This window comes from Cebidichthys violaceus, unplaced genomic scaffold (assembly GCF_023349555.1).
Source record: "Cebidichthys violaceus isolate CVI_PGR_0920_01 unplaced genomic scaffold, fCebVio1.0.p SCAF_12, whole genome shotgun sequence".
In the NCBI taxonomy this organism is placed as follows: domain Eukaryota; kingdom Metazoa; phylum Chordata; class Actinopteri; order Perciformes; family Stichaeidae; genus Cebidichthys; species Cebidichthys violaceus.
This window is the reverse complement of record NW_027176285.1, coordinates 14,032,903-14,048,011: the sequence shown is the minus strand read 5'-3', so window position 1 is coordinate 14,048,011 and position 15,109 is coordinate 14,032,903. Positions and strand designations below refer to the sequence as shown.

At 41.1% G+C, this 15,109-nt stretch overlaps 2 protein-coding genes across 2 annotated transcripts; both read left to right on the top strand.

Moving 5' to 3' along the window:
• Window positions 1-1,754: 1,754 nt before the first annotated feature.
• Window positions 1,755-8,714, top strand: LOC137869285 (MOB kinase activator 1B). The gene is made up of 6 exons (XM_068706592.1): window positions 1,755-2,039; window positions 3,072-3,238; window positions 4,888-4,981; window positions 5,233-5,366; window positions 6,324-6,487; window positions 6,579-8,714. Exons 1-6 carry the CDS (start codon window positions 2,026-2,028, stop codon window positions 6,654-6,656), a joined length of 651 nt encoding a protein of 216 aa, XP_068562693.1. The 5' UTR covers window positions 1,755-2,025; the 3' UTR covers window positions 6,657-8,714.
• Window positions 8,715-9,552: 838 nt separating this feature from the next.
• Window positions 9,553-14,634, top strand: dck (deoxycytidine kinase). The gene is made up of 7 exons (XM_068705594.1): window positions 9,553-9,749; window positions 10,054-10,169; window positions 11,405-11,598; window positions 12,709-12,856; window positions 12,990-13,105; window positions 13,297-13,396; window positions 14,335-14,634. The coding sequence occupies exons 1-7, from the start codon at window positions 9,647-9,649 to the stop codon at window positions 14,359-14,361; spliced, it is 804 nt and encodes a 267-aa protein (XP_068561695.1). The 5' UTR covers window positions 9,553-9,646; the 3' UTR covers window positions 14,362-14,634.
• Window positions 14,635-15,109: the final 475 nt, after the last annotated feature.

Genomic DNA, 15,109 nt, shown 5'->3' with positions numbered 1-15,109 from the left:
CTTGCCCTATCCACTTTTCCTTGACCTCCATGAGCCGCCATTGCTGTAAAAGAAAAGGGCTATTAATTGGAATGAACGGAGATGACGTGACTCTCATTAAACGGCTCTAGTGTGCAGTAATCGTGGCTGTAATAGCCACACCTTGCATTAATTCCACAGTAAACATCTGAATACTGCATTATATTGTGAAATGTCACAGTTAATTGTGAACATGTTAGTATGCTAAGGTTTGCATTTCGCTATTAAAGAAAACAAAACATGCACAAGTGCTAAAATTCTGCAGTACCAATGATCACACCTTGCCCCAGTAGGGTGATCCACTTTTATATTCATACTTTAAAATGCTGAAAACAAGTATGATTCTGCTAACTGTTCCCTGTTTATTGATTATTGAATGATGTGAGGCTCTACAGTTTACCAGAAGGCCATGAATATTTTAAGTGGGGATGTGTGCAAAGCGTTTCTGTGAGATTTTCCTCTGGGTTAACTGTGTTTCTTCACATTGTATGTAGAAGCCTTCTCATGTTATCTGCAGATGATCGGCCCTGAACTAAACCTACTCGGTCTGGGTTTGTGATTGTCGTAAAAGTGTTTGATAATATTTTGGCGAGTATTTTGCCATTCACGTTTCCGAATGAAATGGGTCTATAGCTAAAACACTACTGTGGAAATCGGCCGTTTTTGTGGATTATTTTGAACAAGCTTTTTGTCATACTTGCAGACATCAGGCTCTTTCCCGGTGCAAAGTGTGCAAAGTCTAGGGGCAATATCACTGAATTTTTTAATAAAAATCAGATGAGTGGCCATCCCCTCCGGGAGCCCGACCTGATCTAAGGCCTCTTTATTGCATCCTTGACCTCCTGCAGTGAAATCTCTTTTTCCAGTAAGTCCATATTGGACTGGGTAACACAGGGCATCTCTAGAGTCAAGAGAATTCATATATTTAGTCTGGTTCTTCATCTTGTATCTTCATTTGTAGCCTATATGAATCCCCTTGAACTAAAATATTCAACTTACTGAGAGGGAGAAGTGAGGGTGAGGGCTCTCTTAACAGAGTGGCATGCAGCCCGTCTTCTGACGAGAGAGGGTAGACATATCAGAACACGTCCCTGGTACTTCTTTTGGTGTTGTCTGGAGCCCCCATGCCTCCATGTTAAGGCACTAAGTGTTGAAGGGGATGCTGTGAAAGTAATACTTTTAGTCAATTTAAAAAAAATATGTTACCCCATGTTTGAAAACTTTTATATATTTTTTGGAAATACAAAGGAATTATGGTTTGAAACTATTAATCAAATGATGGGTACAGAAAATATTCCCATGCATCCACGACGGGATATAAATTAAACCATAGGGCATGTATGAAGTAAAACAAAATGACAGTTCAGTCTGTAAAATAATTTAATTATTTTTGTAAATATAATTACAATTTTTAAATATATTAATATATATTAAAAAAATAGTATTTAATATAATACATTTTTAAAATATAATTAAATTTCATTACATTTTGAATGCCTGTAATAAAAAATGAAATATGTATGTATTATATATATTGTACTCAGCAAAGTCAGTAGATTCCCCAGCTGCATTACTGTTTTTTTCCCCTGTATAATATCGTATTAAGTCTATCACAGACTGAAACTGTAGTGCATGATAATTTCCATCCACTAGATGGCAGCACACCACAGAAACGCGTTTGATCTGCATTGAACGTCAAAAAGAAGAAGTTCGCATTACATTCAGTACGCTGCTGCCTCTCAGCGTACAGATCAGTTCACAGTGGACCAGCTTGTTCATAACATTCATGTTTTTTTCTTTAATTAACGTAAATGCTGTTAGTCGGTTCCGCCACATTAATAGTTATTTCGGATTCGTCTCGAGGACCGCGTACGGGAGCCCGAAAAGAACCGAGGACGTGCGAGACTTGGGAGTTTTTAGCAAACAATCCCTTCGGTCTGCCTTCACTCTCTGCCTGTTAGCTGTTTGCCAAGAGAGTGATATTTTTCTACACTCCAAGAAGGAAACATGAGTTTTCTTTTGTGAGTAATATTTCTGTCATGGGTGCTTATTTTTGCCTTGCCATGTAGCTTTGTATTCGGGGAAATATTAATGGAGTTAGCGTTACACAGCCAGCTAGCTAGCTAGCGATAGCAATCATTCGGGCTACGACTACTTGCTGGACTAACCTCCGAATGTCTTGTGTGCTATCTCTAGATTTGAATGATTATTAACGTCGACATCGATTGTAGATTGTTTGTACAGGTATTATGTTCTGCCCTGAAACTTTAAGCTATGATATATTGACCCCCAGAGCAATTTTTTTAACATAGAGGGGTTCTCAGTCCCGGCTGGCCTGAATATTTGCTGGTGTGAACACTTTGTTAAAATCGAGCTAACCCAGCTCCGATGTAACAGGACACTAATCAGTCTCTGACCCATTTGTTTAAAGTAACACGACAATGTTGTTGATATTTAGCTAGCTACTCTAAAAGCTCTTGTGTGAATGAAATCAGAGGGGAACATGAAAGTGCCCTCTGGTGAGGATGTGAGTGTGTTTAGGTGAATGGAAGAAGATGAGGTTTAACCACTGCTCTTTTTTTTTTCTTTTCTTACCCCATTGAAATATAATTTAGTTCATATTTTAATACAATTATCTAGGGTATTGGTTTTAATAGCTGTTAATGCTTTAATTAAAGGAGAATCCGTTTTTAGTGTGCAACCTTCCATGTTGTGATGACTCAAATTCTTGTTTAATGGGCCAGTGAGGAGGGTTGAATACAGTACCTCCCCAAATGGCCTCATTACACACACACACACACACACACACACACACACACACACACACACACACACACACACACACACAGAGACACACTGTTCTGATCCGCCACTCTGATTCTGGCAAACACATCAAGTCAACAACAGCTCAACTCTTTTCTCAAAACTTTTTTCCGTCAGTAAGAAGTACCTCACTCATTGAGGCGCTGTGATTGCATGATTTGTCATCATATCCGACTACCTCCCTGTTTGTCACACTGTTTGTTCTTCCTCTTTTGAAATGTGACTCACAGTGGAAACCGTTCATCCAAGACGTTCAAGCCCAAGAAGAATATCCCGGAGGGTTCTCACCAGTACGAGCTGTTGAAACATGCAGAGGCTACACTGGGAAGTGGAAACCTGCGCATGGCAGTCATGTTGCCAGAGGGTGAAGACTTAAATGAGTGGGTCGCAGTCAACAGTAAGCGCCAGTTTCACCTTTTTCTTTCTCCCTCCCGTCCTTAAAACACCTTTTTAAGTTCCGCTTCCTGGCAGGACAGCACCTTCACATGCCTTTTTAATCTCTTTATCTGTCTCTTTATTGTTTTCTTTATTTTTATTTGCATGCTTCTCAAGGTAGTCCTGTTCCTGAACTCGCAATTAGTCCACATCGAGAATCAGTTTGAGAGTGAGCTATCGGGGTGTAAGATCCTGGCATTGCCCCCGGAAGGCCGTGTTGCATTCGTGCTGGAAGAACCGCCATGAATGTTAAATAGACTCGATTGTCTGTGCTGTGAGAGCCTTGTTTACATTCCTCTCAATCGAGACAAATTGCTGGTCAGCAGCAGCTTAACTTCCTCTCGCGTCAGAGTGCCTTTGGGGGTTGAGATGTTCAGAGTCTCAGCGTGTTAACGGATGAATTGGCCTTTTTTTTTTTTATTTAAAGTACTTTTCATGCAGTGTAACGTAAAGTGATCAGGAATTCGATGCTGCTGTGCTGTCATTTGAGTGTGTTGAAGTTATTTGGATTTGTAGCACAAGAAAACGTGAAAACTGAAGCTGGGTGACAGTATTACTTCTCTATTTTTACACGGTGTTAACAGAGAGTCTTCTGCATCGAGTTCACACATTCTGTAGCTGTGTCAAGTGTGCCGGTGAGACGGCTCGGCTACATCATTGCAATACTACTTTCATAAGAGGGTTGGTGGAAAGGAATGGCTGCTAGATGTTTTAACTTGCACAATAAAGGGAAGTGTTGCCTCTTGTGATCTCTGTTCACAAGAGGCTTGTAATGGACAGTGACAGTAGAGGAAGAGAGGAGGTTAGGATCTACAGTAAAGGTCTCTGTTTATTCTGTATCACCGAAGCATCTCTGATGTTCTGCAGCTGTCTCTTTGCATCTCGACGCCCGCCTACGCCCACGGAAAGTCTGTCATGGTGACGATGACGTCGGCACCCGTCATGGCAAAGTGAACATGTTGATTGGTTGATAGCATGGCCGAAGCGGCGGACCTGATTTATGTTGTTCCCTGTGGTTGTGTGTCGTGATTCAGCCGACGTTTTACTTTAAAACTGTAAAATGCACGGAGAATAAAATGTTCAAACGGTAGATAAGCCGGGTATTGCCTTGAGATATGTATCTAATGCTGGTCTGCCTCCCTGGTTTATGAGCAAGCGGTACGTCTAACTTCAACTGCTTCAGCGGTAGAAACAGTGTGAAGGGCTTTCAGCTTTTGACCAGAACCATGTTGAACGTACTAAAATCAGCAGTGTCAATGACGCAATTTCAAAAGCTATTAATACAAAAAAATATCTTAATTGGAGACTGAGGAAACGGGACCTCTCACATCGCACATCAGCTGTTCAATATGTACTTTTATTTCTGGGAGATTAGCAAATGGAGCGCCAACGCTGCCAGCACTCTAAATGGATCTCTCTGACTGATGGAAAGCCAAAGTTGGCTCTCCGCCGCTGGGAATGAGCGATAACACAATTTGTTCCAGATAACTGGAGTGTGCGCCGGTTTACAGTTTGGACTGGGCCGGCTGTTTGTGCTGGCAACACAAGGTATTCGGTCTCATGCACACTTGATTTGAATACGTTTCTTTTCTCTCTTTTTTTTTTTTTCAGCTGTGGATTTTTTCAACCAGATCAACATGCTGTATGGCACCATCACAGATTTTTGCACAGAGGAAAGCTGTCCAGTCATGTCTGCTGGTCCTCGGTAAGTTCATCACTTTCCACCCGTAAGTGTTCCAAAAGCAGCCCACGGGCTTTGCACTGCCGAGTTCTCAACAGGGTGTGGGGGATGGAGGTGTTGTCGAAATAACTGGGATCCGTTTTGGCAGCAAATGTGACCATAAATTCCAGGTTAAGATTCAAAGGATCCATATGAGAATTTATGTGTTGAAGGAGTGTGGATGGAATCCACGAACGGTTTCATAATCTGATGTCCGTCGTCCACGTTTCACGTAGGTACGAGTACCATTGGGCGGATGGAACCAACATCAAGAAGCCCATCAAATGCTCCGCTCCCAAGTACATTGATTACCTCATGACCTGGGTGCAGGACCAGCTCGACGATGAGACACTTTTCCCTTCAAAGATCGGTACGCCTCCCTTCCCCTTTACTCCATCCTGTCAAAGCCGTCTTTTGGTTGTGTGTGTGTGTGTGTGTGTGTGTGTGTGTGTGTGTGTGTGTGTGTGTGTGTGTGTGTGTGTGTGTGTGTGTGTGTGTGTGTGTGTGTGTGTGTGTGTGTGTTTGAAGTGTTGCTCAGTAAAATGGTTCTGCAAACACTGTTTTTTTTTTTTTTAATGTGGAATTTACCACAACTGTCCAGTGACTGAACATGTTCAGAAGCTTCTCTCCTTCACAACGTAGCAGACTTCTCATGCATACCGACGCGGCTCTCCACCTCCCAACTAGCAGAGGCTTGTGCCGTCGGGGGTGCAGCCTCAATCGGGTTGGGTGGCAGCCAGCGCAAGTAAATATCTGCTGTGTTCGGTTCATCTCGGTGGAAAGAGCCAATGGCTAAAGGTGTGAACCGCTAAAGTGTTCCACAATTGCAAGATCTATCACTGGTATCCATTTCATAGTCGCTCACCGTCTTTAACAAAACAGCCCCGGGTGGGAGCTTTTTCATCCAGAGCTCCTTGTCCCGTCAGTCACCCGCTCCGTTTTTAAATAACTGATGTTGGGTTGTCCTGTAGCTCTGTGCACGCTGCAGGAGGAGCTGTACGGAGCAGTGCTGTTTGTAACGGCCTCGTCGTTTTCCTCACCACAGATGGCAGCGACGTTGGCGTGAGGCGGCTCTGCGTTGCACTCGTGACCGTTTGCACTTCCCTTAAATCGTTAAAAGACATTTGCCATCCAGAGAACGACGTATAGCTGCCTCTGCCTTCATTCCTCTGAGCTTTTTGGGGATTTGTAGGAATAGATTATAGAAGTATTTTGAAACTCCCCTTTACCTGCGTCAGGTAGTTAGCCCTTTCTGGTCGTACTATCTATGGCTTTGGTTTCCATGTTTTTGTGGATCACAGCTTTTCTCTGTCTCTCGCCCCACCAGGTGTCCCCTTTAAGAGAAACTTTATGTCGGTGGCGAAGACCATTCTGAAGCGCCTGTTCAGGGTCTACGCTCATATCTACCACCAGCACTTTGACTCTGTGATGCAGCTGCAGGAGGAGGCCCACCTCAACACGTCGTTCAAACACTTCATCTTTTTCGTTCAGGTAGAGAAGCCCTGACGTTCGAATATTGACGTCGCTGTATATTAGCAAAAGGATCCAGCGGCTTATGTTATTTATGTTTTTTGTCTTTCAGGAGTTCAACCTCATCGACAGGAAAGAGCTGGTCCCACTCCAGGAGCTCATTGAAAAACTGACAACCAAGGACAGATAAACGGCGATGTAATCCTTATTTTTTTTTTATTTTATTTTTTGGTCTTCTAATTTTTGCACAGATACCCTCCCCGCCCTGGCTGTATGTATGCAGTAAATACTATATTTCCATTCGGGGGAAATTTTTTTAAGAAGGCCAGGAAGAAGGAAGGATCTTGATAGGTTTAAGGCACCGGGACTAATGCTATCAGGGATTACACACTCAATTGAACAAAACCACAGATTAACATATTGGACAAAATGGTTTTAGCTGTACGGAAAGAATCCCCAGGTATTCAGTCACGGCTTACTCTAAGGATAATACAGACATATCTTCATTAGTTCTCTATTTTACTGCACAGAGTCTTTTCTCTTTCCTTTTGGATTTCTGAAAACACAAGGCGCTTTTCACGCTCTTAGATTCCCATTTGAGTGCGGAAGCAGAGTCGCTGGATCATAACTTTAGGGCTTTGTTGGTGTTGAAGCCAGCCTCTTAAGCCCACTTCACCACACTAAGCTAGTTATCTTATCCATCGGTCTACATGGAAGGATCTGGGTTGCGGTCGGTTACTTTTCACATCTGTAAGAGCCCCACATCTGTCAATACAAAATAATCCTAAGTGCCTAGCACGGCTCATAATTGCCCTATATCGACAGTGAGAGCTGTAAGAAGATAAAGGCCATAGACATCAAAAGCTCCTCCTTTTTTAAGTTTCTGTGATTCTTAATTCCCTCGTATCTGTACTCTAACTTGGTTTGAAGATATTTTTTTTAAAACCACACTCCTCTCCAACCTTTTCCTTATTTAGCGAGAGCGTCTCTTTACACAGTGTTCTGTGCAGGCGATGATAAATGAATGTGTTAAAGGACGTAGAAGTGAGGCTAGGATATCGTCGCGTCGTAGCAGGGGTTCAAAATCGGCTTAAACTTTTAGCGTTTTCTAGTGACATGTTCCCGTGTTCCAGTTGTTTCCATCTCAAAACTTGAAGTAGAAACACATTTTTAGGAAAAGTCTTCAAGGGATCTAAAACCTTAAATTGTAAATAAATGTCCTATTAGAAGTAGAGACCTGTGTTTAAAGTCAAAACCTCCACAGTTACAAAAACAATAGAAGCATTTTTTTTAGAATTGGATTATGCTGCTGCGTCCCTTGTTATCTCACGAGCCATAAAGCACTTTGAACAATTTTCCTGACCTCTTTTGCCTGAATGTTTATTCTGCATAGACTGTGCTTTGTGAGACGCTGTACCATGTGACTGATCATACTTTATTTCCTCCCAAATGAATGTCGAATTGCTGAAATTGGCTCCAAGGCACAAGTGAGATTTCTTCTGCTTTTTTTCTTTATTTCTTCTCTAATGGTCTGGAGTCGTTTGTTGCCGTGCTTCAAACAGCAGATGCATGAACCCTTCCCGAGCTCAAAGTGTAGTTTACTATGCAATAATTGACACAACACTAAAAAAAAGAGGGTTACCAGTTCCTACTTTATCTAATGTTACGGTTCCTTTTATTGTGCGTAAATTCTGGTGTGTGACGGAAATAGAATTCTCTTTCAGGTTTTGGTTTAAAAAGGACAAACCCGGTGAGATGAGCATTTTATATATCTTTACATATAATTTGTCAGAGGTGTAATACTTCAATGCACACATGTAAATACTGAGGGTTAGACCTGTCTTAAAGAGGATTTTTTTTTTTTTTCAGCGAGCATGGAGTGGTTGCTTTTTGGTTTAAAGAATGCATCGAGTCTTTTTAGAGGCTGCTCCCCCCCCCCCCAAATTTGGATATTAAAATCTTGTTTGTTTTTATTGTGGAGTATCTTTTTCCACGTCCTTAGTTAACTATTATGAATGTTACTGCTCACCAGATATCTGAGAAATGTAATAATAGAACATCTGTCATCCTGGAAGCATCTCATCCTCCATGAAATGCCGTAACATAGCGCCTGTTGCCTCCAGTGTGTTCCTCCTCGACTGGTCACTGATGACATGTCTGTATATAATGGCTTGGTAGAGGGTTTTCAATGCTACTGAATTGATTTATGCTGTTTACAAGGAAAATAAAGGTGGTCTTGACTCTTTGAGTGAATCGTATCTTTGCCATGTAGCGTAACGGTGGAAAGCAAGTACATTTACTGGAGACTTGAGAGCTTTTTTTGAGGTTTTTGTAGTTCTTCCGTTCGTCTTACTGCTTCTCCGATGAATTTCAAAGGGAGTTATTGCACTTTTTAGATTAAGATTTTACAAACAAAACATAGTTTATAAAGTATGACTCATTGTTATAGATTCAACCAACCCAAAGTATTTAAAGTTACAATTAGATCCACTTCAACTAACTACAATAACAAAGTGCTGCATTAATGTTTATGCAGCAATATGAACACGAGTCTGACGCAGAGAATTCTGGATGAGTACTTTCACTTTTGTTATTGCCAATACTCTTGTACTTTTACTTCAGTAACATCTACAATACATGACCTTACTTGTGGAGTATTTATAATTTGTGGGATTGGTTCTTTTGATTTACGTAAATGCATTTACCCACTACGTTTCAGAGGGAAATATTGTACTTTTTTCCCCCCACTACATTTAATTAACAGCTGTTCTAGTTACTTTTCGGATAAATATTTGATATAGCTGCAAAACATACGTAATAACACTGACCATTCTGCAGAATTAATCATTTTAAAACTCAGTACATGTTGTTGCTTCTAATATACGTTTACTTTCTATACTGGATGCAGGACTTGTACTTGCAACTGCGTGTTTTAACAGTGCGGTAATGCACCACTAACTTTAGTGCAACAACACTCAAACAGAGCAGCCCCGGAGCCGGAGACACGTGAGCGACGAGCAGCTGCTTCCTGGTGGCGGAAACACAGCTGTGCAAAACCCCGCCTTTTCCGGTCTTCGGTTGCTGCCGCCAAGCTTTAAACAACAAGGAGCTTCTTCTTCCTGCAGCTGCTGCAACACCCGCTTTAAGAAATACGCTTATTTATTAGCATTAAAAAAAAACATGTCTTTTACTTCGAAGAGGCCGTGTCCCGATGCGATGAACGTTTCGCTGGACTACTCCATGGAGAAACGGATACACCGGATATCGATCGAGGGAAACATTGGTGAGCGCGATTTAGCTCCATAAGCGCACAGCAAAAGCGACATTTCACTAAACAAGCTTAAAAAAACCCCTTCACGGCGGAGTAACAGTTGACACGTTACAGTAACGTGACGTTCACTGTCGCTGGACTTGGATTTCAGACTTTTATTGTTGTAACATGAAGCGTTTACCGCCATTAACCAGACTACTATTTCTCCTTTTACTACCCAGCGGCCAATACGCGCGCTTTATGTGTTGCGACATGTTGTTTTTTTTAAATTCTCAACGCTGAACTTAAATGTCTGCATTATTCCTCGCATGCGCAGCGGCGGGCAAGTCCACCTTTGTGCGCCTTCTGGAGCAGGAGAGCGGGGACTGGGAGGTGGTACCGGAGCCGATCGCCAGATGGTGCAACGTGCAAACAAAAGGCAGTGACTTTGAGGTACTGCACGGTCCTAGTTCAGTGCGCCCAGCTGACGCCCACATGCAGACACTTTATGATGTGTTGTTGTTTTTTTTTTATTATGCACTGTCCTACAATCCTTTCACAACCACTGATTGAACGTGATGCGCTGTAGAGATGACTGCAGGAGTCTTCGTCTGTGTTTAGAGTGCAGCTGCCCTCTGTCCACATATCTGCACTGGTCACTCACCGCCTCCACACACCCACAGGAACAGATGAGCATGCCGTCACACCTCTGACCTCCCACAGGGCTGCAGGCCGAGCCCCACCCTCACACCCCTTTTCATATATATATATATATATATATATATATATATATATACACCAAGAATATTTGCTCATGCATAGACTCAATATTTGGGATTAGTCATTGCTCTTATGGAGGGCTGGAATTACCGATTTTTTTATTTGTATTAATCTTCAACCTGTCGTTTATTCCCTTGATTTAATTGCTCCGTCCCTAAATCACTAGAAAATAGCAGAACATCTCTGTCACAATATTGCAGAGCACAAAGGGAAGTGTGCTTCATGTTTCTTTTGTCTTCAGTCTAAAGCACAGAGATAATCGGTTTACTCTCATAGAAAACAGAAAAGCTGCAAATTTGGCAGATGTGTCATCATGTCAGCTCTACTCGTGTGGTATTTATATTGTTTTTGGTTATTAAAAATGATACAAATTGTTTCTAGAACTCCAACTTGACCAGTTTGAAGACGGCAACATTTTGTTGAAAAATGTAGTTTTATTTTTTTACATTAAAATGCTGAAACAAACGATATACTGTAAGTGTAAAGTTAAAGCCAAGTAACCAAAAATACATTTTTTTTTGTTAGTACAATTGTAATTCGTGCAAAATGGTTGTGCACCGCACACTGTGGAGTACAGTGTAAAGTGATAGGACAGGGATATTCTCAGTATTTACAACTGTCAGCAGTCCTCTCAACGGTGCCACGACTCTGTATGATAAATCTTGTGACCTCTCCGCTCACGGAGCAGAGTTGTGAATAGTTCACCGGATTCACCCATGAAGCCTTCTCTAAATGTAATCTACTTTAATACATCTCATTGCTGCATTCATAGAACTGTACAGCATGGTCAGGATATTAAATAATACTAGCACTAATATCATACAAGGAATTTGGAGCTGATTAGATTTGTGTGTTGTTTTTTTTACTTCATGCACACGTTTAAATTCGCCCTCTTCCTGATGTCCCAGGAGCTGACCACGTCTCAGAGGAGTGGGGGGAACGTGTTGCAGATGATGTACGAGAAGCCGGAGAGGTGGGCCTACACCTTCCAGAGCTACGCCTGCATCAGCCGGGTGAGAGCGCAGATCCGGTCGGCCAACGGGAAGCTCCGCGAGGCCGAGAACCCGGTGCAGTTCTTCGAGCGGTCCATCTACAGCGACAGGTAGCGGTGACAGAACGGAAGAATGTCTACATTCAAGAATGGAAATAATTCCATATATTTATGGTGTTTTGTATGTTTAAGACTATTTCACACGTACAAATATAAAAATCATTTTATACAGATTTAAAGTAAAAAAAAATATATATATATATTTTTGGTCAAAACAGTGTTAGAAAAGTATTGCTTTAATGTTAAAACAGTTTGAAAGTTAATAGATAGACATTCTGATGATCATTTAAGTCTTTTATCGAGGAAAAGATCATTCCCAGCTTCTTTCTTGTGGTGATTTGTTGCTTTTTTGCATTTTTGTATTATTGGAAATTGAATACTTTTGGGTTTTTGTTTGACAAAACAAGCAATTCTGAAATGAAGCCATGGGCTCTGGTCAGTAGTAATCGTCATTTTCACCATTTTCTGATATTGTATAACATACCTGCAAACTTGTTGCTTTTCGGCGAAATTCACCGTTTTGAATGTAAATATGTCGTCCACGTGAATCGAGTAGATCTGTAGAGTTTTTTTATTATTATTATTTTTTTATTATTTTTTTCAGAAAGCCCGCAAGCTACTTTGCACAGTGAGGACGTATTGAGAGTGTACCGTTTCACCGTAATCCGTTTCTTAAAGGCAGCCTCCTGGTGAGAGGCGCAGCTCTGGCCGTCGTTAAAGTTCTAGAAATTGTATTATAATAATATATTATTATATTACAAGGGTCTTCCAAATGCTTTTAGTCACGTATTCTTTGCAACAATGTTACATACAGTCAAGGAAATAATGATTTGACCCCAATGCCGATTTTGTAAGTGCCCACTATTGGAGATTACGAATTCATTTGTCCTTTGGTTGAATACTTGAATCAAATATAACATTTGTACTTTTATTGTCATAGCAATACATATATGGATTGTACGGATATGTGTCTTGGTGTGTACAGAAGAGAATTGTGAGAATTAGTTTTCTGTAACTACGAAGACCAATACCCTTTTATTCATCAACTGTAGCTGTGATTCAACTCAATTATCTCCCAGGGGAGAACCCCCCCCCCACTAAACACTGACATGTTCCTTTTTTTCTGTTCTAAGTTGAAACTCCTTGTCCTTCGTGTCCTAGGTACATCTTTGCAGCCAACCTCTATGAGAGCGAGTGCCTGAACGAGACCGAATGGTCCATCTACCAGGACTGGCACGGCTGGCTGCACAGCCAGTTTGGGAAGCACATCGAGCTGGACGGCATCATCTACCTCAGAGCTGCACCGGAGGTACCGCTGCTTCTTTCACTACAGCGTTCACACACCAGAAGCGGAGCGATTGCTATGGAAAATGGAGATGTTTTCACCTTTTTAGAATTAAAACCGACGTACTTGTTTCCCTTTTTTTGTTGTGCGCGTGTAGAGGTGTATGGAGCGGTTGCACCTGAGAGGCAGAGAAGAAGAGCAAGACATCCCTCTGGAGTATCTGGAGAAACTCCACTTCAAGCACGAGAGCTGGCTGCAGCACAAGACCATGACGTGAGCACACACACACACACACACACACACACACACACACACACACACACACACACACACACACACACACACACACACACACACACCAGTCTGTGTACAAGATGTGTTTTAGGAAGATGAACAAAGCTTCATCACTTTAAGGAACGTCCTTTTCCACTAACCGTCATTCCCATGTTGCTTATGGTCCTCAGCATGGACTTTAAGTACCTCAGTGACGTGCCCGTCCTGACCATAGACGTGGATGAAGACTTTAAGGGGAACAAAATCAAGAGCGGCGACATGATTGAGAAGGTGAGTGACGGTTACGCCCCGTTAAAGGTTTGACTTGATCGAATGATGCTTTTCGGATTTGTCTCCGTCCAAATACTCCGACAAGACTTTGAGGTGAAACATCCTGTTGGAACACTATGGGGCTTTATATTATTATTAATAATAATAATAATAATAATAATAAACTTTATTTCTACAGCTCCTCTCATAACATAAAGTGCAGCTCAAAGTGCAAAAAGAAAATGGGACAAAAGGAGCAAAAAAACTATAAATTCTTAAAAATCCTAAAGAGATACAAAATAGGAGTAATACTAGTCGGGTTATAATGGTATAAACCATCTACCGTTCTTGTTAATGCATCAGAGATAATAATCTAATAACATATGAAATTGAACAATGCCAGCTTTACAAAAGAAATCTCCAATTTAAGTATTGGTCTATTATTGAGCCCTAAAGGTTGTTTTTAAATGAGATTTTTGCTGATAACACCGATGTACTTTTACTTAAAGGTTTAAGTGCAGAACTTGTAACCGAACATTTTAATATTGTGGTATATTCTGAGTACTTGATATCTGTGTTTTCTGTACAGTTTTGAAGAAGTTGTCATTGTTGGTACTGGAGGAAAATGAAATGTCACCTGTTGCAGCCGACACATTTGCACAGCCTGTGGGACCTCTTTAAAAAAAGCATAAACAGGCTGAGATGAAGTATTTAAACCGGTTTTTGAGGATTAAGTTATGCGCACAGATCTCTCTGATACCGAGATACACGCTCGGGTTTCACAGGCGGAAACGAGGCCTGAAGAGCAGCTTACGTAGCGTTCACAGACGGCGTTAACAGGAACAATCACAGTCCTCTGCACGGACGACACAAAGCAACGTGTTTTTCAAGTTGGAACCAAACAAAGAAAAGGAAAGCTGTGTTTGTCGCTGAGCGTGACTGTTGTGGTTCTGTTTCAGGTGAAGGAGTTCTTGAGCACGCTGTGAAGATCGCTCTGCGATTTGGAAAAATCTGATCGGCTTCACAGAGGAGGAACCGCTGGAGTGTGAATTTTATAACCATGAAATGCCTCACTGGTGGCTGTTTTTCTATAAAGTACAATCGTCACATGATCTGACCTGCAGCATATTTTAAAAAAACAAAACTTTTATGAACTTTTTCTTACATCTGTTGTGTGTTTATATAATGCTTTGTGTGGAAATGAGAATGCATGTCTGTTGGTATTCACGAGCGACAATAAACTTGAAATGCTTGTTTAATGTTCGTGGTCGTCTAATATTTACCATGAAAGCTGCTGTAAATATAAGTTATTGAGTATTATTGAGTCTGCTGGTGTTCCAACTCTTCCAGAAGATGTCGCCAGTCTCCTGAACAACTGTCCACTCGGCTATTTTGTGACTGCTGAGCTTCCCTTCACCTGGCAGCTCCAATGGGATTTGATTACCTGAAATAGATGCCTTCATTTTCACTTATAGAGCCTTTATAATAGAATATATATAAATATATATATATATATATATATATATATAAAATGTGTTTAGTTTCTCCTCCTGTTTAATATTCATCTTTTGTTTGAGTGAATCTTTGTTGGATTTATATATTTATATATATGAGAGAGATCAGCATGTGTTGCTAAATTAAACCCTTCGACTTGAAAAGAGGTTTAAAATCAGCACTGACTTGTTAAGTCTTATTTAAAATGTGTAACAAAAGTACGAAATAAATCCAAATCAA